The sequence below is a fragment of the Dromaius novaehollandiae genome, chromosome 9 (assembly GCF_036370855.1).
Source record: "Dromaius novaehollandiae isolate bDroNov1 chromosome 9, bDroNov1.hap1, whole genome shotgun sequence".
NCBI lineage: Eukaryota > Metazoa > Chordata > Aves > Casuariiformes > Dromaiidae > Dromaius > Dromaius novaehollandiae.
Window position 1 is genome coordinate 2,803,033 of NC_088106.1, and position 22,447 is coordinate 2,825,479.

Genomic DNA, 22,447 nt, shown 5'->3' on the forward strand with positions numbered 1-22,447 from the left:
AGCGTCTCGGAATAGCCAACGATCAGCAGGTGCAACGCAGCGATGCGAAGGGCAGGTTTTGGAGACTCCAGGAGTGTCATCCCTGCATCCAGAAGGCACGGCAACCCCTGGAAATGTATGTTTTCATTCCTTTTTTTTTTTTTTTTTTTTAATAGATTCACTATCTGTAAAAAGCACCTGCATTAACCGAAGCCCCTGTTTGCGGAGCATATTGTACAGAGCCCAGATACGCAAAGGGCGTATCGGAGCCGGCCTTGCAGCAAACAAACGTGCATCCCTCGTTATTCCAGGACAGACCTCGGTGTTAATCTTCAGGGATTACACGCTAACATCCTAACTCCCAGGACACGGACCCAGAGGGCTCGTTAGTGCCCAGGGAGCCCCAGAGGGATACGACCCTCTTTGCCGAAAACCTCGATTCTGTGCTTCCCTCCCGGCCCGCTCTGTGCACGAACCGTGCAGAAACGGGCCTGGAAACTGCGGTGTTGTGTAAAAACTGGGCACTGCTGACACAACCGCCCTCGGGCACGTCCTAAGGACACCGCACGATGCCCTTCCCACAGGTTTGCGTCCTGTCACCCAAAACTGCCGAGAGCGACCGAATTTGTGGTGGTGGCAGCCCTGGCTGCGGCTCGCCAGGCCCCATCTGGGGAGAAGGCGGTCACCGGCTCCGGGGCAGCACGAAACCCCTCAAATTGCTGCCCGCAGGCTGCGCCGAGCTGCTCCGGGGGCGGAACCGAGGGACCCGGGGGCGGAACTGAGGGACCCGGGGGCGGAATTGAGGGACCCGGGGGCTCGGGGCCTCCCCTCCCTCAGTCCCGCCGGCCTCTGGCGGCCTCCCCGGGCGGGCTGTGGCCGCCCGCAGGGGGCGCCGCGGCGCTGCGGCTGCGGCGGGAAGGCGGGAGGGAGCGGCCCCCGCCGCGCTCCCCCTCAGCGCGGGCGGCAGCGGCCCCCGAGCGCCCTCCGCAGGCCGGAAGGGCCCCGCAGGCGGCACCGGGCCCGCGCTTCCCCCGCGCCCGGCCGAGCGCCGAGGCCTGAGGCAGCGAGGCGGTGGCCACGTCGCACCTGCCCCGCGAGGAGCCGGCCTCGCGTAGCCTTCGCACCCTCCGCTCCCACTTCCCTTCTTTTCTGTTCGTTTTTTTAATTTCGGTGTCTCGCAGCCAGCCTGGAGCGCGGGCAAGGCGGGACAGGCCGGGCCCACTGGGGCGGCCCAAGGCCCGGAGCCGCCGCCTGGGCCTGCCTCTGCGAAGGGCTGCTGCTTCCCCGAGCGCTTAGCCCGGCTGCCCACCGCGCACGCTGTGTTTCCAGAAAGGCTCTCCCTTTTTTTGCCCTTTTTTTTTTTAAGGTAAGCATTATTAACAACTGGGAATGTGTGATGATATTTAGACAATAGCTACAGACAGGAATACGATGAAAGGGTTAATATTGGGAAATATTTGGGAAATATTTGCTATCAGTTACTCCTTTAGCTTAGTTCCGCTTGTTTTTAGCAGGAATAATTAAATTATGACTACCGAACATCCTTTTGGACGTCAGGCTGTTACTAGCTGCTATTTAAAGAACTTGCCAAAGCCCCAAACATATATCTGACGTCTTTACGCGTTGCTAAATCTGCTGTTATTTGTCATCCAGGAACCTGAAGCGATCAGAAGTGGATGCTGATGGCGGTTTGGCTACTGGAGATCCAAGGACTCTAAGGCAAGTCTCCAAAGTTCCCGACAAGACCTTTTCTTCCTCATCTGCACAGTAGAGTTATTCTGAATGCAGTGGATTTCAGTTTTAAACCATTAACTATTTCTGTTTGGCCATTCTTACTCCAGGAGAGTGGATTAAAATAAGAAGAGGAGTGTGCAACCTGGAGTCTCAAGCTACTGCTTTCTTATTTCTAAATGTCTTATGCTACAGCAGTTTTATTTCTAGTTAGATGAACACTAAAACTTTTTGGAAAGGCATGATGTCTACATTCCAAGTTAACTATTTTGTGAAAATAATGCATTTGGTATAACTTTTCCAAGTGGTAGTAACTGATATTTGGACAGTAATCTAAAGTTATTTAAGACAAAATTTTGAGCCTCCAACAGAAATATGAGGTTACAGGCAAGAAATTGTTATGGGACCATAAGCCACCTTTTCCTTTCTCATCGATGGCAACTTAAATACTATATTAAGAAAAGAAATGTCTTGTCTGTTTCCTTATCCTGTTGTCAGATGCAAAGCATTTAATTCAAAAAAAAATTTAAAAAAATTTTAAATGTTGAGAAAAATTCAAAACTCTGTACAAGTCAGTGTATATAATGGGGAGGGAGAACCATTCATAGTCGTTTGAGATAAACATCTTTTGAGCTGAAAAAAGAGTGATGGGTTATTTCAGCATGATAAGGTGTAGTTTATTCAGTGAAGGGTGTATTCTAATACAGCAGACCCAGTTCAGATTTGAAAATAACTGAAGATCGAAACAGCACCGACCCTGTTGCCTTTTGCATTCCCAGCAATGGCAGGAGCAGTTCAGGTTTTATTGCAGTAGGTTTAGCTGGCAGCATCCAGACACTGAAGTCATCAACAGAATTGCTGTTTTTGATGGTAGGGCTCTTACTGGAACAGAGTATTTTGTTGCTCTGGTAGCTGGGACTTTAAGAAAAATAGCACTTACTGTAACATTAACAAAACAGTTGCAAGAACTAGCAACACAGAAGTTATTCTGCTCCATAAATGTTAAGTAATAACAACACAAGAATATCCACATGCTTTAAATGTGTTAAGTGGCAGGAGGCCAAAGCTCATGTCTTCAGTCATCTGGGAAGTGAAAGTGGCCTGTCTGATCCACACCACTTTTTAAACAGTTTGGTTTGCTGTAATAGCTGCAGGGATTTGGAGCAGAGTATAGCAGAAGGTGAGGTGGTTGAGTCCGAATTGTCTTATTTGGACTTGCTACCATATAGTGCTTGATCTTACCAGAGAACTTCTGCATGCACGAGTCCAGCTGCAGTTACGGGGTTCAGTTATGGTTTTAAATACCACGTTCACTCTAATTTTTTTTTTAAACCTAATGTATTTTGCGCATCTTGAGATAGACATTTTGGGATGAAGAATGTACCAGCTTAGGTGCCACATTATACATTTTGTAAGGCTTTAGATTTTTGTTGCAGTATTTTTTGCCTGGTTGAAAGGTCTTGCCTAAAATCTGCCTAATAGTATATGTGCTTTGATATATCTCCCTTTTTAGTGGGTCATACAACCACATCCAAGTGCAGAGTACCAAAATGAGAAGGCTAACTTGAAATATTGCTCAAAGCTCTTTCCCTGCCTTTCTAAAATTATCTGCAAAGATGGCAACAAAATTTAACTTCACCTTTATAAGCTGAATATATCTAATAGTCAGGCTAAGATGAGTTCTCATTGTATGAATACATGTTTTTTTATCATTTGTATTGTTTAGATCCAATGATGACAGTTTTTTTGAGAGGCAGCCAGCTTTTGCAGGAAGCTCGTTCCAGCATTTAATGCTGCAGATAACTGAGGTCTCATGAGAAGAAGGAGAAAAAAAAAAAAAGGCATTTCTAGATGACTAGCAAAGTGAGTCCTAACTTTACTGTGAATGATGCTCTATGAAAACGAACTTCATGAAACTTTAATAAAGATTTGAAAGTAATTTGCAGAATGAGAGTACCTCCAACCTACTACATTGCAGAAAGAATAGATTGCCAGCCCTTCTGAGCCCTGTCCCCATGTGTGTGGAGTGAAGAACATCAGAAATCCCTGCCCTAAACATCAGGCCCTTAGGGACTGTTCTCTGAGATATTACATAATTTTATTCACCTCTAGTTTTATGCTCTTATACCTCAATATTGCTTCTTCCTGTTTTCTGTATTTGCTGTGCATCTAAGATGTTCCCAAATGAAATTACCATCTTTTTTTGTCACTGCTTCCACATCTGCCTTTAAATGCTAAATGGGGACCTACTCAATAGTACTTTTTTTTTAACAGTACATTTGCTCTGGCTTTTTCCTTAGTAGCTAGTTGTTTTCAGACTCCTCTGCATGAGGCATTATCAACCTTCAGAGGACATACAGTACCATAAAAACGAATGGGAAAGCAGCAGCCATATTAATTTTTATTGTCAGCGGGAAGTCTAAAGGAATAGTCATAGATAATTACATATTTTTGTTAAAAATTTTCTCTTGTTTTATAGCAGTTAACCTTCTAAGTAAATATTCAATTTTCATATAGCATGGATATATTTCAGCAGGAATGCTAAATATCCAGAATAATTATAATTGGCTACAAAAATGTTTCTAAAGGTTATAAATAAAAACATAAAAAACATGTTTCAGAATTTAAGCCGTATTGTACTATTATGTCTCATTTTGGACTTTTTCTTTCAGGGGGTTGAAATATCCTACATTTGCCCTCTGCAAGTTTCTTACTCTTTCCCTCTTTCCTGTAAGTGTTAAATACTGGCAACTGACACTATATTGAATCACTTGTTAGTCTGATGGGCAATGTAGATTCAAATAGACTTTTGACCTTTTCTGGAAGCTGAGTCACTAGTGACCTTTCCATAATATTCCCCTAAAATTAGTTACACAGAAGTCAATATTATATTTATGTTTTATAAACTTGAGTAGAACATTCAGAATCTGGGCAAGTACCATTAAAGAAAGTACTGTTATTTCATTGAAAAAATGTTGAACATGAAAATTGGTTTTGGTCTTCAGTGCAAATAAATTGCTTGGTTTATTTGACCCTGTAGCAGATTTCTGGCATCTCAGTGTAACTGGCAGTCTCCGTTGAACACAGCCTCAAACAAAAGTACTATAGTGATATAAATCTGGAGTGTTACATCTTTGTCAAGAGTTAATGAATGAGATGGACTGCAAAGTACTGTTTTTCTTTCAGGAAGTCTAACTTCTCTTTAGTAAGCAATAAATATATGCATCTTACGTTTAATGTTTTACTCACACTGGCTATCCTTATGTCTTTGAATTGGCAGGTTCGTTTATGAGGTTGAAAATAACTGTGATACCGAGCATCTGTCTGGATGCAGAGTCTTTTGACGGAGGATATTCAGCACTGGTAAACCGATTTGTGAATTTGCACGGGGTAAAAATGAAGGCAGAAATAAACTTCTGAAATTGAATCTCAGTCCAAGAATGATGGCTCCTCAGCTGTATACACATGCTTTCAATATCTCTCCAATAGAGAGTGGGAGATTGTGTATAAATGGAACGCCATGGGTTTGGCATCTCCTAGAAGAATGTGTCGAGAATGCGTGGGAGTATTGGAGCGTTGTCATAGGACTGATTTCCATTGTCTGTTTTCTGTTTGCTGCACTACCGTAAGTTTAAAGTCTTAAGCAGTCTGCAGATTCAAACATGAGTAATCTTGCCTGAAGCCTTTTTCAAAAGCTGCCTTTTTTTAGTTTATCTTGGATATGTTTCTCTATCTGCATAATACAGATATAATATGCCAGAGAAGCATGTTGTTCATGTTTAGAACAATATTTGGTGGTTGACAAATGAGCTTGATGTACTGTTCTGTTGTACTGACTTGACACTAATCTCTGCCACTTAGAGCAAATGAGAATAAATCACCTCTTCTTTCTTATCTCCCCCACCCTTAGATGTGTGTGCACGCACAGGCACAGTTGCAGCGGAGACTGGCTCAGTGTTTATTTGAACCACACGCTATGTCACCAGCGTTGTGCTGGCTGCTGCCAGTGAAATTAGGACTGAGGGCGCTTTGATAGTGCTAAATCAGTTTCTCTTCGGTGCATTGGCACTGAGTTCAGATTTCAAATATGTAGGTAGGAGATGGCAGAAGAAAAGTGAAAATGCTCTCATCAGGTGAAAATGCCTGAAACAAAATGGGATTGACTCCAAAGTTTGTCCACATAGGGGGAGTATAGCGCTAAGGAAATCAAGCAGAATAAAACCACTCTTACTAAGCTGTTGGTCTTCTGAAATATTAGTTGAAAGGGAACTTTACATTAAAACTGTCATGTTAGTATGGAATTCGTCAAGATGTGTCTAACAGACTTGCATTTGGATTTACTTCATAGACCACATTGTGAAACTGAATAACATTTTTCCGATTTAGAGGCATAAGTGTAGTCGTCAACTCTTTTTAGTGCTCTGTTCCTTCCTAGCCCTTCTATGCTAAATAACAGTGTTTTCCTTATTACAGTATTCTGAAGGCTGGTAATTACAGCACATAAGTATAAAATGCTTATGGCATGGTTCTGTTCTCCAGAAAATGATATTTCAGTACAGGCCACAAAAAAGAACACATACAAGCAGTGATGAGGTTGTGCTTTGAGCCTTTTATTAAGTTGGAGTAAGACATGAGGAGCTGGAGTGATATTGATGTCTCCTTCAAAGTCTGAGTATTGCTACAATACTTCTCCTGTGGTTAGATTTTTGGTCTTTATTTAGATTTCAGAAAATGTACTTACTAAACCTTTTTTGTTTACACTATTTGAAAGTTACTTCTTGAATTTGTGCCAGTCAAATTTATGTTGCCTGCCAGAATGGAGAAGTGGATCAAGCGCTCTCTCTGGGCTTTCTGCTGTGTTGGCTAGCTGGAGATCTAGTAAATTTTATAGGCTGCTATTTAACAAATCAACTACCAATTCAGGTAGTCTGTCAATATTTCTTCTTCTTGATTTATCCTTCTCAAACTGTCTTTTTAAACTGTCTTTTTTAAACTGATTTTCATGTTCAAACTGTCATTTTTAAAGTGTAACTTAATGTGTTAACTATTGCATAATGAAATAGGTACTAGATATTAATTTGTTTTTTGTATTCTATTCACTGATCTACAATCTGTAAAACAAGTCATATGTTCCCAAATATTTACTTTGCTGCTCTCATGTGTTGTAGGAACTATTTCCCATTGTAATTAGCATCTGAAGAGACTCACTGAGCCTTATTCAATAACGAATTAAGTGGGAAATTTTCAGTGAAGTTTCAGCTTCAGAGTAAGCTTGCTGAATAAATAAGACTGGGAGTAAGTTGTATTGTTTATCTTCTAATAGAATAACTTGTTTTGGGTAACTACTTTTTAAGCGTTCTTTCTTGCTGTTTTTAGGCGAATTGCATATTAACGAGGAAATATTAATTGAAAGCTCTATCTCTGACTAATTAGAAAAGTATATTTTTCTTCTGTGAGAGGAGGGTTTCTCTTAAAGAAACAAGGTGTCAGTGATACATTAATTGTCTGAAACTTTATCTGCTGTTTTATTTTTGACTTTAATTAAAGAGAAGGATACATTCATCAGCCACCTGCACAAGATTTGACAAGTTAGAGAGGGGACCAAAATTGGATAGAGTTATCACCTAGTTTAAAATTTAATTTGTGGTTTTAACCGTTCCATCCCCCCCACTGTGAAATGGGGGAAAAAATGTCAGTTTTGTCTTATTGAGGCAAGAGATATTGAGTAAGATTAGTAGCTTTTTAAGTGTTAGGAACCTAAGTGGAGCAGACCTAAGCTTCTGGACAAGAACAGATTTATCAGTCTGCCCAGGCAAGAATTTGTGCTGTGTGTCTTTGAAAATTACAAAACTCTGCAGGTGTGTTAACAAGTTACTGTTGACAAGCTTTAGGCTGCATTAATCTGCAGCAGTCTAACTTGTTTTGGACCCTAAGCACTTTTTTTTAGGGGGGAGGGCAATGCTTTCGTATTTGTCATTCACATTTTGATTTTTGAAGCAAAATTTCCATGCGGTTAAGTTCAGTAATGACTTTGGACTTTTTGTATACTGAACAAGCAAATGTATCTTCTCTTGTCTTTCAGATTGTCACTGCCATCTTTTATGTTAGTATGGATATAATTCAGATTTCACAGTTTGTCTACTACAAGCTCAAGAATCAGAAGATGACAAAATGTAAGGTTTTCAAACAATTAAAATGTTCTCCATAATGTAGAACGCTTTTCATCTTAGTATTTTCTAGAGCTTTTAAATAAAGTTTTTCAGCGAGATTAAAAAAAAATTGAGTACATAAATTCCATTTGAAGTTGTTAGGCTGATAACTTCCGATTTTCTTAGGCTCTTACAAAAATTTGCCACACACGCAAGGCAACTATCTGACCAAAAAAAAAAAGAACCCACATAATATTGGTGAATATTTTCCATGTAGTACTTTCAGTTTAAATAGATATAAAAAGTGCAGTAGTTTTGTGGAATCTGGTTTCATATCTTAACTTATTTCATCGTTTTACTATCTGCTTTCACTATCTAAATATACGTATAAATTGACAGCAAGCATTATTTCTCTGTGTGGTTCAGTTAGTTTCCTCAATGTTGATTGAAACCGGATTTTATTTGCTTTTGGCATAAAATGTCTTGACATCTTCATGTGTTCTGTTTCAGTACATATAATTAAAAAACGTATTCAAGGGGAATATAATTACTTGATTTGCTTCATAAAATCCTGGCAGTAGTTGTAGTATTTGGTCTACCAAATGGACTACTGTTTTGACTGAAATGGAAGACAGAAAGCTCTGTTCACTTTGTATCAAATCAAAAACATTAATTCATCAATCTTAAAAACAAAAAAAAAAATCAAAGAAAAATCCATGGTGCAGTAGAGGTAACAAAAAGCTGAAGTAAAACAGATGCATGCCCAGCAGACTAAATAGGAATAAAGCAGATTAATTCAATATGGAACTGATAATAAAACTGGAGATAGGTCAGTTCCTTCCTGCTCCCTACTCTTGAAAACAAACACAGGCTTTTGTATATTGCAACCGCCGGAGCCTGTTTCAGCTCAACCCTTTGCATAACTGGGAAGGAAGAGTGATGTTGTGATTAATACAGTAAAAGAGGGCTTTTGAATGCCCAGTTCTAGAGCAGTTACTGTGGGCAAGTTGGTCAGTTTTACATCTCAAAATGCAGCCTGTGAAGCAGCAATGCTAATTCCTGTTACTTAGACTGCAGTTCTTTCGGGCAGGCTTACTAATGCTATGCAGCCATTTGCTCCACCAGTAACAGTGACTGTAGGTACTTACTGGTAGTTTATAAACACAGGAGATAACTCAGCTCATCGTCTGTCGCTTTCAAGTTGTCTTGCAGGTGTCTGTGAAGACTGGCTAGATGGAATCTCTCTCTCTTTGAATATACGAGTCTCTCAGACTCTGAAGATAAGACTCAATATCTGGCTAACCATGGACTTAGATACTGGTCCAGTAGAACACTTGAGTGAAAAAAATGTCATTGGGATAAATGTATAATCTATATTTCAAACATCCTTGCTTTTGTAGAGTTTTTTCAAGATGTGTTGAAAGAAACCATTGTATTCTATTCTAATTAGCAGTTTATTGTCTATTATTTAATAATAAATTATTAGGAGCTAATATAAGATGTGGATTGAATGTGAAAATTGTCTCTTTCAGTAGCAAAGCCAGTTTAAGAAGTTCCCCTCCTGTTCCTGCACGGTTACCCACAGTTGTTGCTGTAAGATGCAGTACAGCTGTGTTAGGGTTTGCGTGGGCATAGCAAATGAGGAAGAGGAGGGCTCCTTAAACTTACATTGTTGCCAAGAAAAAGATACATGAAATTGTACCTTTTTACTTACATATTTATATTACAGGCAAAAAGTAAACTAAATCAACGATGGATGTTATTTTTCAGCTAATTTGTTTGTATGTCATTTTAGGCAGCACAAGCCTGAAGAATTTCTGTATAACCTGGATCTTGGTGTATATAACACTGTATGTTATTTTACCCTGTCAGCTGTTACTAAGAAACCAAGACCAGAGTATAGAATTAGAAACAAGTAATGTAAGTCCTTACTTGCTTCCATTCCTTTAAAAAAACTCAAAAGTGTCTTGAAAGGATTGTGCACTAAGAGCTTTAAAGAAATTCATATGACTTTTAAACAATGCCTTAGAAATTATGAATGTGGGAGTACATGGACGTTTTCAGTGTGTATTTACATCCCAAAATAACAAAGTTGTAACTAGCTTCTTTTAGGCAACTTCCTGTATTTTGGGCTTGCTTTGTCCCTTGGTTTATTAGGATATGCTGCTCTGTGAAATACTTTTTTATTTTTTTATATCTATATATCTATCTATATCTATCTATATATATAAAATGTCATCTTTCTGCTTGTGTTAGATATTTTCTGCTTGTGTTAGACATCCGTTTAGATACTAAACAGTCACAAATGAAATCAATAATAGTGGAAAATTACAATTGTACCCGCTGCTGCTGCTGTCATTTCAAGAGGAAAGTTCACAAGCTATTCTAGCAATTTTCTGGCCTTCATACTAATGCCAGTAAAATAATTGTAATCCAACAGCATTGCCCAGCAGGGAAGCAGCTTATTTTCAAAACACAGCAAGAGTGAGAAAACTTACAACTCTCTTGAATTGTGAAAAATGGGCATTTTGCTTTCTCCAGACAAGATGATTCAGTTTTTAGTGGCCATAGCTGCAGTTTGTACTTTGGGCTTGGATTACTGTGTCCTTTTTTTTCCCCCCTCTTTTTTTCACTGGAAGGACTGAATTGGTTTTAGTATCATGTCCTAAAGGTAGGACCAGTTTTGATCTCAGTCATGGCTATGATGCATCTCTATGCATCATTGCAAGGTAAAGATTAACCCTTTCTAGCCCTCTTTGGTCATTTGATGAGCACTGAACTGCTTTGAAAGGAGTTCTGTCCAGAAAAGCAGCCAGTGGACTCTCAATTTAAACCTTTGAAATGCCCCAAAATAATCCTGTGAAAATATATTTACTTTTATTTTTCAGAAGACTCGATATGGCAGAAATCTCAGGCTTCATTTGTGGCTATATTTCATGTGTGTTTTGCTTGGGAAGTAGATTTCCTTAGCTGTATAAAAATGTAAGTAAGCTTTTGCCTAAGTCCATCTGTATATTATACAAAATACTCTGTTGCTTGAGATGTTGGATTCTCCTTAGCAGCAAGCACTCACAGTTGTAAAGCCTGCCTTGCCTTTTTGACCATCTAAAATGGCAAAGAAAATAGTCTTTGCCCACTCAAAAGAGGTTGGTAAAAATGTTAAGAAAATGAGTGTCATTGATGACCTTGACCAGGGAGGAGGAAATGAAGTATTTACAGTTGGATTTATCAGATGTGAGCAGAAACATGCTTTGCATGATTGTTTTCATAAACAAGTGATATCTCCCTTTTTTTCTCCCAACTGTTCTACCTTAAGGAACCATGTACAGGATCAAAAGATAAAATTAGAGGAAAATTAATTTAAAACATTACCCCCTCTTCCACAAAGGTGCCATTACTGATTTTTTTGTAGCCTCTTCACTGTCAGTACGTTTAAAAAATACCCTGAAGGTTTTACATTGTCGGATGTAGACAGGCATTCTGGTTTATTATGGAAAGGCTAAGCACAGTTCATTTCCAAGCCAATTCATATTCCCCCCTTACCTTTTCCATCTAAGCTGGAATACCACAGTTTTCAAAGGGCCCAACTGAACAGGCTGATACGGCAACAGATTTCTTAAGAAGTAGATATTATTATTTGGAAGCAGATTATCCTTGCTGCTTTGCAGCTATATAAAAAGTGTTCACCTGAGCTGCTTGCAAGAGCTGTAACAACTTCTGTAGTTTTAGATGATACATGCTGAAAGTACTAAGCCCAGAGGATTCAGAGCCCGCAGAGAGATGGAGAAGATGAGTGAGCATCTTTAAATGTATTATAGTACAAAACTCCAAAATTATCTATAATTGTCTACTGTGACACATCTTGTAACATTTCGTCTATAAAAATTGTTTTATATTTAGTTCCAAAGAAGATCAACAGAAGGCACCTCTTATGTGCTGTTTGCATTAGCTATGATGGGAAACTGTACTTACAGACTCAGCCTTGTTTTAAAGATGCCTGCTACTGAATCTTTCCGGGCCCTCTACTTTTTACACCATCTTCCATGGTTCATTGGGAGCTTCGGAGTTTTGTTTCTAGACATTTTTGTATCCTTTTTCTATTATAGCAAGAGTTTCTCAGGGTTGCTTTGTTAATATGATCAGAAATTAAACAGAATTTTTCTTAAGTTATAGTTTTTGTATGATTCTAACCTGATTATAGAGCTTAACCACTTCCTAAAGAGAAAATTTATATGCTTTTTATAATATTTCTTGATACAAATAACAGGTTTATAGAAAATATCTGCAGGTTAATTTACATTTTGTAGCCATACACTGCGCTGAAAGTTGGGACAGAAGGGGTTTAACACATTGCTATGCTGTTTTTCACGTTTGCTGCCTGATAAATAGAAAAAGAATCCTAGTTGTTTTCAAATGCATATTTAGAACAATAACTTTGAGAATTTGGCTAAATTGTAAATGTTACTGGAAGATAGCATTAAGGTCAGAGACAAACAATGATGTTTTGACAAACATTTTCAAAAAATAGCATTTAGCAAACAAGCGCAGCAGCTACCCTTAACTGTATAACTGGAGGCAAAATCAGATGCATCCAGACACTGAGTACCTCTGAAAACGAGCAGCTGTGCTCACTGAATCATGTGTAAGGGCTAATACTCTTATATAGATTAGTACGCAAGTTTCTTGTTAGTCCTGAACTTAGACTGAAAACACTAAGTTCTTATATTTAACATATATTTATATGTTAAATGTTATATGTGCATATTTAATTCTTATATTCAACATACGTAATATGCCTCTGGTATATTAGTTATTGTTAATCATGCTCTTTCTAGAATGGGTATTAGCATTCTGTGATTAAGAAACAAAAAGCAAAATGTTTAGAACAATGCTGTACTTTCCCTTAAGTCTGGTGAATGGTAATGTGCTGGCCTTACCGTTCAATATATGTTCATAGCAATCTGTCTTGCTGCTATTGCTATATAGCTTTCCATGCTATACATGGAAAGCAGGAGATCTGACAATATTCAGACTCGTAGAGAGTGCAGACTTTGATCACGTAGAATTCTACTCTCGCTGCATTGTTCTGTCGATCCGTAATGCGATAAGTCCAGGCAGGAGATTGCAAAAACTGTGTTACCCTTTTTATGTGGCATAACTGGATACTGAGTTTTCCTGAATTGCCACACAATAGAACAGTGTGTGTTTTGGCAAACTGGTGGTGCCCTTTTGAAAGACTCGATGGAATATTGGATACTAATTATACTCCAACAGCTTTGTAGTAGTTTTGTAGAGAATTCCCAGTCGCCTTCCCCTCTGATTAGTCTTTAAACTAACAGAACCCAGTACTTGAGTCTTCTAGCTTGTATTTTCACTTAAAATAGTATTAACAGGAGAATTCCTCATCTTCCCTGAAGAAAGAATTTCAGTTCTGTGTCTTAAAATATCTTTCTGTTTAGCTCCATTAACTCAAAGTATGAAGCTGGATAGAACGAAGAGTGTCTTCAGGACCATACTGAAGCATATTGTGTTAATCCATTCCGTATTAAAAGGAGGCCCTTTACCAGATTTACCTGGAACAGTTCAGGAAGTTATGATTCCCAGGCATCAGTCTTGTCTTTCTGATTAAAGTAATTTCATAAGCCACTGCAGATAGTCCAACGATGGAATAGCTTACCCTGGCCTTTGGATGGACTGTTACATTATATTGTCATTCAGAATAGTCATCTGTGCTTTTTGCATCTCCAGCCATGGCAATTTAAGTTGGCATGCATTTTAGTAAAACATTCTGTGTTGTGGGAACATGGTACTTCACTGCAGTGGTGAGACTAAACTGCAGAACTGCAGTTAGTGGCCCTTTTTTGAAATAAATTGCAGTTTTATCTTTTATGAGACAATACGGTTCCTTTTGCATGGACAGACTGTAGGGATTCATGGTTGCTGGCCCCTGTGGCTGGTTTGGGCACTCAGGCCTTTTGCTCCATAAACAAAGTGGTGACTCTTTTCTTCCTTCCCCCCATTCACTCCCCCCCCGAAACATAAAACTGCCAGTGTTTATTTATCAAAAAAACCCTAGAATTTGATCTTGATGACCTTTACAGTACATTATGTGCATATTTGCAGATGCCTTTCTGTGATGTACTCTGAAAAGGAACTTCTATATTGGCCACAAGCCTCCCCCTCTTTCTGAGCCCTGCCCCAGAATCCCAGTGCCAGTGTGCACATGACATTCATTTCTCAGTTCTGGCTTGATTGGAGTCTGAATCCAATCTTGCTAATAGTCCTCCAGTTCAAATTATATTGAAAGCAGATGCTTCCAAATCAGGTTGAGGAGATCATAGAAATCTAGTCAAGTATATAGTGTTAGCTGAAAATGTATGAAGTATTTGTAATCAAGAGAAAACAAAAGCAGACCTCCTGCTTTGAGAAGCCCTCAAGATAGGGAAGTAAATGTTTTCCAAAGAGAGCTTCATTTCTGTCTCTTGCCAAGCAAGAAAATCAAAATTCTAACAAACTGATAGGTCATGTTAGACCAGAAAACAGGATTGCTTGCTTTTTGGAACAGCAGAGAAATTAAAGCCAAAACTCCTCTTTTCTAAAGAGGGATGTTTTATAATTGATCATCTGTGTAACAATCTCTTGAAAAGTAGTTCAAGAAATCTAATCTAATTCTAGCAGACTCTATTCCTGATAATCTCCAGGGTTTTATTAGGTGGAAAATACAATCTCATTTCTCAAGGTCCAAGCAAGGATTAAGAATGCACTTACTCTGTCTGCTGCAGTGTTCCCTTTCCTCCATCTGACATGGCTGGCACTGACTATTTTTAGAAACAAATGGAGTCCTGGTCGTAGCTGGAACAGCAGTTCCAGTGCTACTTAGTGCAAGGTTTCACTGGAGTTGTTTCGTCTTGGTTTAGCAGGATAACATGGTTATCCTGTTGCCTTGGTGTCTAAAGTTGAAGTTATTTGTTTGCACAATAAGTCAGTTATTTTCCATAAATAATGGAAGTGTCCAGTTGTTTGTAAAGTATGAATGATGCCTTCTCTTTTTCATTGTAAGAGGAGTTTCATAATAATACACATTTGGAGTTTCATAATAATACACATTTGAATTATAAGTTGGGCATGATCTTCAGTTTTAGTAATCATTTCTTTCCAGCTGCTGCTTTGCAGTTGAAGGTAGTTGGTGTTGCTCAGGAGATGACTAAGCCTGAGGCTTAAATGGGTCTGATAGTGTGCCTTATCAGTGATATACTAAGTACAGGTTTGCTTATTTTAGGATTCCAGGGTGGACATTACTAGAGTTTTGCGTAATGTATGTGATTAGTTAATGCTTAATTTGTACCCAAAGATGCAGTACTACCTATTTTAAAATATTAAATCAGTTAATGACCAGTTCTACCCTTAAACTTTTAGCAGCAGCCAACATGAAGTTTCTGAGAGGCTGAACTTTGTGAAAGTTTTTTCCAGGAAACTTTGTCCTTTTCTGTAAGTCCAATACCTTCTTTTGCTCTGCTACCTTCCTCCCCTGCCCCCACCAAAACCAAACAACTCTGCTATGTATTTAATTCAGACAAAGCCCTATACCAAGGTTTTTGCCCCCCCCTTTTTTTTTATTTGACATCACCCTGTTGTCAGAGAACTCTTCAAATCCTCCACATGTGCTTCTTTTCATTAAGTGTAACCAGGTTGTTACTAGATAGACAACGTAAAGCAAGCACCAAGCTACTGTACACAGGCTCTTATCTTGCACCTTTTGTGGTTTGCAGGGCAACCACTTGGAATCTATTATATATTTTTACAAAACATCATGCTTTGTAATTTAATTACACCGCAAAGAATCCAAGTCTAACCTGACAATTTAGCAAGGAGCATTTCCAACCAAAGATACAACTGCTTCTTCTCTGTCCTCCCATAAATAGCTGCTTTTGTCTCAAAACTATTTCATTTTTTGAATTGCCATTAGATTGTTTATAGATATAATGAAACAAATTTGATACACTAATTCAGTGACTGTCATAAACTTTACTCTGAAATGTCAGTTTGGTCATCTCCTCTGCTTTGAGCTGTCTGTACACTTAAGCCTTAAATTTCCCTCAGAAAGTCACAGACTTGAACAGCAAGCGTGTTTCTATATTAAGTAGTCTCAGCAGTCTAGCATTTATTTAAAAAAAAATATGAGCAGCAGAGTGCATATGGTATAAAAACATTCTGGAAATACTGTGTTTATAATTTATCAAACCAAGTTATTCTGAACTGATTCCTTCTTAAAAGCTCCATGGCTGTTGCCAGCTTGGTGGCTGAATGTGTGATAACACACAGTGTTACAACCTCAATCTGTCCCAGGTGTACTGTATGATTACAGGAGGCTGACTCCCAATTCACAATGCCCTTTTCTGCCAAAGCATCTATTAAGACTTCTGGAGGTGCTCAGCTGCAGCTACAATAATGATTATAACTATCTTGCACTCTTTTTTTTTTCCCCCAACCAGTGATAGCTATATATGCTCTAAAACTAATTTGCTAAGCCTTAAGAAGAAAAGAGTTCCCCACATTATGCTACAGAAAAACTTAAAAAAGGAGTGCTGACCTGCTGTCTCTGAAGGAAATCCTGTCTAGTCTTTAGTTGGAAGGGGCCTCAGAGGTGGGATGCTGGAAAGCCTTGGGAAGGTGGTATAATTCTTGGGGCTCTGCCTAGGATGTAGAGAATTTCCTCTCTATTCATCTAGGCCTCCCAGAAAGCTTCCCACCCCCCCTTATTTTTTCTAAATAATGACATGCATTAGCCTCAAACTTCTCACAACCATTGCGTACTAGCCAAGTTATTTTAACTGGTCTAAAGTGTTCCCGGTAGAATCTTGTATGCCAGACTTCCTCCCAGAGCACCTCTATTTTATTTTTAAAATAGGATTTTTAATGTAATAGTAGTGGTGATCCAGTCTCAGCTAAAGCTCAACAAATATGGGCATCTATTGTACTTTGTACAAAGGTACCCAGGTACACAGATGGTCTCTTGTTTCTATATCACATACCTTTAAACCTGCTTTCATGCAGATTCTTCTGTTTGAAACTCCATCCTTGGCCTCGTCTGTCTCACCCCCCATCTAATGTGTTTCTCAAAACTTTCTGCAGCAAACTTTTAATCTCTATTGGAATACAGAGTGTTTTGTGTCAAGTTCAGTGCTTAGCTTAAGTTTAAAACTCTTCAACTGTCCAGCAAAAATTCTGACAAGTAAGAAAGACATCTTTCTTATCCCTGCTCAACAGCCGCCCCCCTCCCCCTTTATTTTGGAAAAAGGCTATTCTCAAAGTCAGTAATTTTGTCAGAAAGCTGGAACCATCAAGAAAAAGGACAAATGCATACTTCTTAATTCTTTATTCTTATTTTAGCAGTATTTCCAACAATCTCCTTTACAATAGAAAGGAATTACAATGTCTAACTGCACAATTCTGTGTTGAATACAGCATTAGTTACTGAGCCGTAGTCTGCACATCAATGTTTATAAATAGCAAATTACCTAGAATTTTGAAGGAAGTGAGAATTTTCCTTTCTGGTCAGGATCTACTGATCTACTGCTAAGAAAAGAGTTTTTATAACCTTCCTTCCTTCCTTGCCAGGGGGCCTGGCAGTATCTAGCCATCATCCTGCTTTGAGATTCAGGCCTTGACTTTGAGCTGGAGCGACCCTTCGAGTAAAGGGGAAGTGACTGCCTGCATGTCCTCACCTGAGCAAGATTCCCATCAGCAGCTGGTAAGTAGCTTTGCAGCATAAAATACCTGTATTGCGAAGTAGCTTCACCTGGAGTCCAGCCCACAGTGCTCAGAGCGCACAATAGCTTGGGGGTCCACATTGTTCCTAGGTGACCGTTGTTCTGCTGTGCCCCTGACAAATTTCCAGCTTAGGACCCTTACAAGCCCTAGAGTGTGATAGCTAAGGGCCAGGATATTTTCATATATATTTAAGCCATATAACCAAGGGGATCTGAAGTTTTCAGTTAGAGTTTTTCTGTGCGTTCTCTAACTGGTGTTAGAAGTAAAACATTATTAAACTTTTTGCCAAAAAGAGTGCTGAAAATGAGTGTTAAGTAGGATTCGGAAAAGGTTAAACACTAAATGAAGGTGACACACTAAACTTTCACAGTTAGGATTAAATAAATAGTTAATGCTTACACCACAGTACATGAATTAGATAAAACATTTTTTAAGCTTTCCTCTACAGAACACGGCATTCGTAGTCTGTGCCAGAACTATAGTCTAAATGGATGGTTGCTTTTATTATGTACAGCTTATTTAGTTTTCAACTGTAAGCAAATACTATTTAATTACTTCCTTACCAAAAATAACAGGTGACTTTGCAATTCATTATGTATCATAAGCACAACAAAAGACAATCCAGTACAGTCGCACTTGAAGTGGAACCATTATTTATGGATGAAGAGAGTGCCTAGTGTCGGATTGTATATGCCTCCTGTTTTCACTGATATTTATTTTTGGATTACTTCAACAAACAGTTAAGTTTTCTCTTACTTACAGACCAGATTTATTACTTTTGTTACTTATCTTGTTGTTACTTATTTGTAAATGATATGGAGATAATATATTTTGTATTTACTGTGCTGTATCAGAATGATTCCCCCCCCCCCCCCCCCAAAGTTTTCCCCATTTTAGCTCTTTCTCTCTGTTGTGTGATATGGAACCACAGCAATGAGTGCTCTAGAAATATCTGATGTCATAATGCAATGTATATCATGAGATGACTACTTTTAGATGAACATGTACATCTAGTTAACAGTAATGTGGAGGTTTAAAAACAACAGATGCAGTTAGCCATGTGCCTTGAAACCACCAGCCTGTAGTTATGTACTGCTCAATCCATTAGCATTGTATGTAAGATTTTGGCACTTCTATTCACATTGTTTTGTATAAATCAGAAGAAAAAATAAGCCTTAATTAAGTTACTTAAGTTCAAAGGATCAGTTATCGACATGAAAGCACGATCCTAACATAAGTTAGTGGGAGAATCATGTATAGCTCATTGCAGACTATCACTATATCCATTTTATTTTTAAGAGTTAATTAAAACATTTATACATCAATGCCTGTGTGTTATTGTACATCATCATATACTGTATATAAAATTTTATATGACATTCATTTCTTTACAAGCTTCTGGTTTATATAAGCCCCACAGGGAAAACATTAGAGGCTAAAGACTGTACCTTGCAATTGTCTATTGACTACTTGGGTTTTTTTCAATATTCTGTTGTAGTTGAAGAAAATTAGAATAAAATTTATCTCAAAGTACAATGATTCGCTTGTTCTTCTACAGATAAGTTTGAACAACACTGCTGTTTTTTAAAAAAGGTGAGTATGAACATCTTATGCATTTGGGGGCTGATCATGAAACTCATTCCCTTTGTGTGATTTCAGATAACTTTGTTGAAGGGACCCAATTAAAAAAAAATTTAAATTGCTGAGTTCTCTGGTGAAACTCTTAATAAGAAACTAATGAGTGCAATTGATAATACCTAAATTACTGCCAACAGTGCACATTAAACAAAATGAAAAATTTCCTCTAGCTTTCTATGGAAGTTTAAGTACTACTGATAAAAAACAGATGAAATGAGGTTTTTTGGAGGGTAGGGGGAATAGTGTTAACCTGATATTAGATATGAAAACTTAAACTAATTCCAACTCCCATTGCAGCAGTAAATTAGATAAATAACCAAATTCTGTGATCTTACTATAAATGATTTCAGTCACATGAAGCAATGATTGTTTTCCAGATGGTGGATTACTTGACAGTGATTCATTAATAATTGTGTGTGGCACAGAGTGCTGTGGCACTGCAAGCTCACCCCGGCAGGTCTGCGTTTCTGGAACACGTACAGTCCCGTAGAAATACCATGCTTGTTTTCAACCAGACAGGTGAAAATACTGCTTGGTAATGTAGGGGTCTGTGTTCTTGGTTTAGACAGTGCTACAATAGTTAAGTGAAAAGGATTTTCTAAATAGCATTGTGAAAAGCTGAGGATTTATGAAGCATTTTGCAGTTCTGCAAGATGTGACCTCACTAAGGTTTTATGTAAGATCTTCCCAAATGAAGGCAGTTACTTCTTTAGTCTCAGTGTTTACTTAGAATGAACATGTATTTTCTGATTTCTTAAAAAGAGGGTTTTAGAAGTTAACCTTCTAGTATATAAGTTAAAATGCTATTTGTCTCACTTGCAGATTTATATGCTGTACACATGCGATTATCAAACTCTTGCCTGGCTAGTGATTGAAAGCCTGACTTGTTACTTTTTAATGCAGTTAGAATTTGTTGTTATGTCATTTTTTCAAAGATTATTTCCCCTTTTATTGCTATATGTAATCCTATTCTGCATTGTCTTTTAATCCCAGTTTTCTATTACTATAGAGTATTAAAACTGCTAAGTTCAGAGTCTATAAAGTTACTGTGATTTAATTTAAGAATTTTAAGGGAAAATAATTTGTTCTGCATTTAGTATATAGGTTAAATGAATACTTAAGTAAATTATTTCCAACTAACTGTTTGATTAAAAGAGCTGACCAAATACGTATAATTGTCATTGCTGTTTCTATTGTGTATTAAGATGTAAGGTTTGTCATCGCTTTTCTCAGCACATAAGTATTTTCTCACAGCCAGACTCTGCCATGCCAAAAGAAATAGTTAGCACTTTGCCAGAATATACCAAGTTAGAGACTAAAGGACAGATCCTGATTACCTCTTTGTTAGTTTAAGACAGGAAAATAAGGCATGTAGATATTTTGTTGAAAAGCAAAATGCCTTAATCTTCTTGCTTTATGCTACTAATTCTTCCCCCCATGCTGCATGTAATCCAAGATTAACAGCATTGTTTTCTAATTTTTTTAACTATCATGAAAATCGCATTAACTGAAGGAAACACGTAAAATGTCTTCAGGGCTCTCTCCATATTTAAACAAACTGACCAAAGAACTTACCTAAGTCCAGAGGAACTTCTGTAGTCCAAAGGAAGTTATTCCAAGAGTGGAGTTATTCATTGTCATTACATATTGGTTTTGATCACTTGTTTCTGTATGAAAATATGTATTTAATTAACCACTTCTGACTATCTCTTGGAATTATAAGTTTGACCATTTTTTTTTAATAAATTCATGCTTATATGCTGTCTCTGACAAACAATGTGTAGCTAGCCTAAAGGAAATAAGTTTAGTAAGCATGGAGCAAAAATTGCAATTGTTTAGCTGCTACATGATCTCATTACTCCCTTTTCCTAATAACCAGCTTTTAAGGTCTGTAGCATCTCATAGAAGCAGCAAAGAGCAGTCCCACAAGGTTTCTAGTACCATGCCTTCTAGAGGGGTTTTGTCTACAGCTGTGCCCAGAGTACAGCATGAAGAACAACCTTATCTCCAGGTATGACAAGCAGAAGCAGTGCTATGACTAAAACTGTATAAGGTCCCTACTTTATCTATAGGAAGAATCAGAGATGAGAAGATCTGATATTGGCTAACAGCTTTGTGATATTAATTACTCCATCAAGGTTTGCTTACTTTCCTTTTCTTTTTTTTTAAAGCACATTTCTCACTGACAGCTCAGAAGGTAGATGCAGGCCACAAATAGATAAATAAGCACCAGTTCTTCAGGGCAAATAGTTTTGGAGGGTAGCAGTTTTGTTGTTTCACCAAATCTCCTTTCTTCCATGCTTATGGCCAGGGTTTTGGCCCAGAGTTTACAGCACTGGTATTTTATATAGGTAGTGGTGCAATATTAACAGTAGCATTTGTAATATGAAATGGAGAAATAATTTTCCAAAAGAACATCTTGTTTGAATATATTCTTTCTCCTTGATAATCAAATCCAAGTATTTGTTTTTTGGAAATGACTCCTTTTTCAGAAGAAGGAGAGAGAAAAAACATTCTGCAGATTTTGTTTTCTTTAAAGAATTTGTGTTGCTTCAGTATATATTTTGTTCTTTGTTATAGGACTTCTTTTTGTTTTTTTAAAGCAAAGCTTTCATTTTCTACCTTCTGCTACTGTAATTCTATATATGCATAAACACAAAACAAATAAGATTTAATGAAGTTTCTATCAACTGAGATGGTATCAAATAAATTATTACTGCACTAACATACCATCACCAACTACTTACTATTAAATCATGAAGCAGAATGAGAATAGCCTTTCTCACCAAAGACTATTATAACTGCCTTCTGTCTCCTCATTTCTTTATTAGCAAATTGCCTTCTTGCAGGAGTGCCTCCCAGCATACTTTTCTGGTCATCAGGATTTTCAGATGTGCCACAGCAAAGCTGTGTTACCTCATACAGGTGTTGCAAATCCAGGTGTGGCTGCCTCATCAGTGGTGGGAGTCAGAGAGCTGCTTGATTTGCCCCTTTCATAGACCTGAATAGTTGGTGAGTGTTTCTAGGTGTCTGTCCTTTGGCTAAAAGAAGAACAAGTTTGAGAAATCTTTACAGTGAAATCTGTTTTTTCTTTATAACTTAAGAAATGTAAGAGAAAACAATTGTTTGTTATAGTAGCAATTAGTGCAGATAACTATGGAATAGTATTTTTCTAGTAG

The 22,447-nt window shown here is 38.1% G+C and overlaps 1 protein-coding gene across 14 annotated transcripts in view; it reads left to right on the forward strand.

Moving 5' to 3' along the window:
* The first annotated feature begins 935 nt into the window (after positions 1–935).
* The window catches only part of SLC66A1L (solute carrier family 66 member 1 like), a 38,618-nt gene continuing 17,106 nt past the window's right edge, over positions 936–22,447 (forward strand). For 4 of the 14 annotated variants that reach the window (XR_010390392.1, XR_010390391.1, XR_010390393.1 and 1 more), the window contains exons 1-4: positions 10,852–15,347; positions 17,478–17,610; positions 18,236–18,369; positions 19,189–19,223. Coding sequence is in view for 1 of the 14 variants with exons in the window: in XM_064516543.1 (XP_064372613.1) it covers positions 3,562–3,573; positions 4,383–4,440; positions 4,991–5,073; positions 7,793–7,883; positions 9,061–9,092 (276 nt within the window). In the remaining 13 variants the exon portion in view is untranslated. Of the gene's footprint in view, positions 1,346–1,632; positions 1,699–3,442; positions 3,574–4,382; positions 4,441–4,990; positions 5,074–6,878; positions 7,006–7,792; positions 9,243–9,654; positions 15,348–17,477; positions 17,611–18,235; positions 18,370–19,188; positions 19,224–21,750; positions 22,281–22,447 lie in introns of those variants that run through there. The other 10 variants (XR_010390390.1, XR_010390394.1, XR_010390397.1 and 7 more) reach the window with 9 other exon arrangements.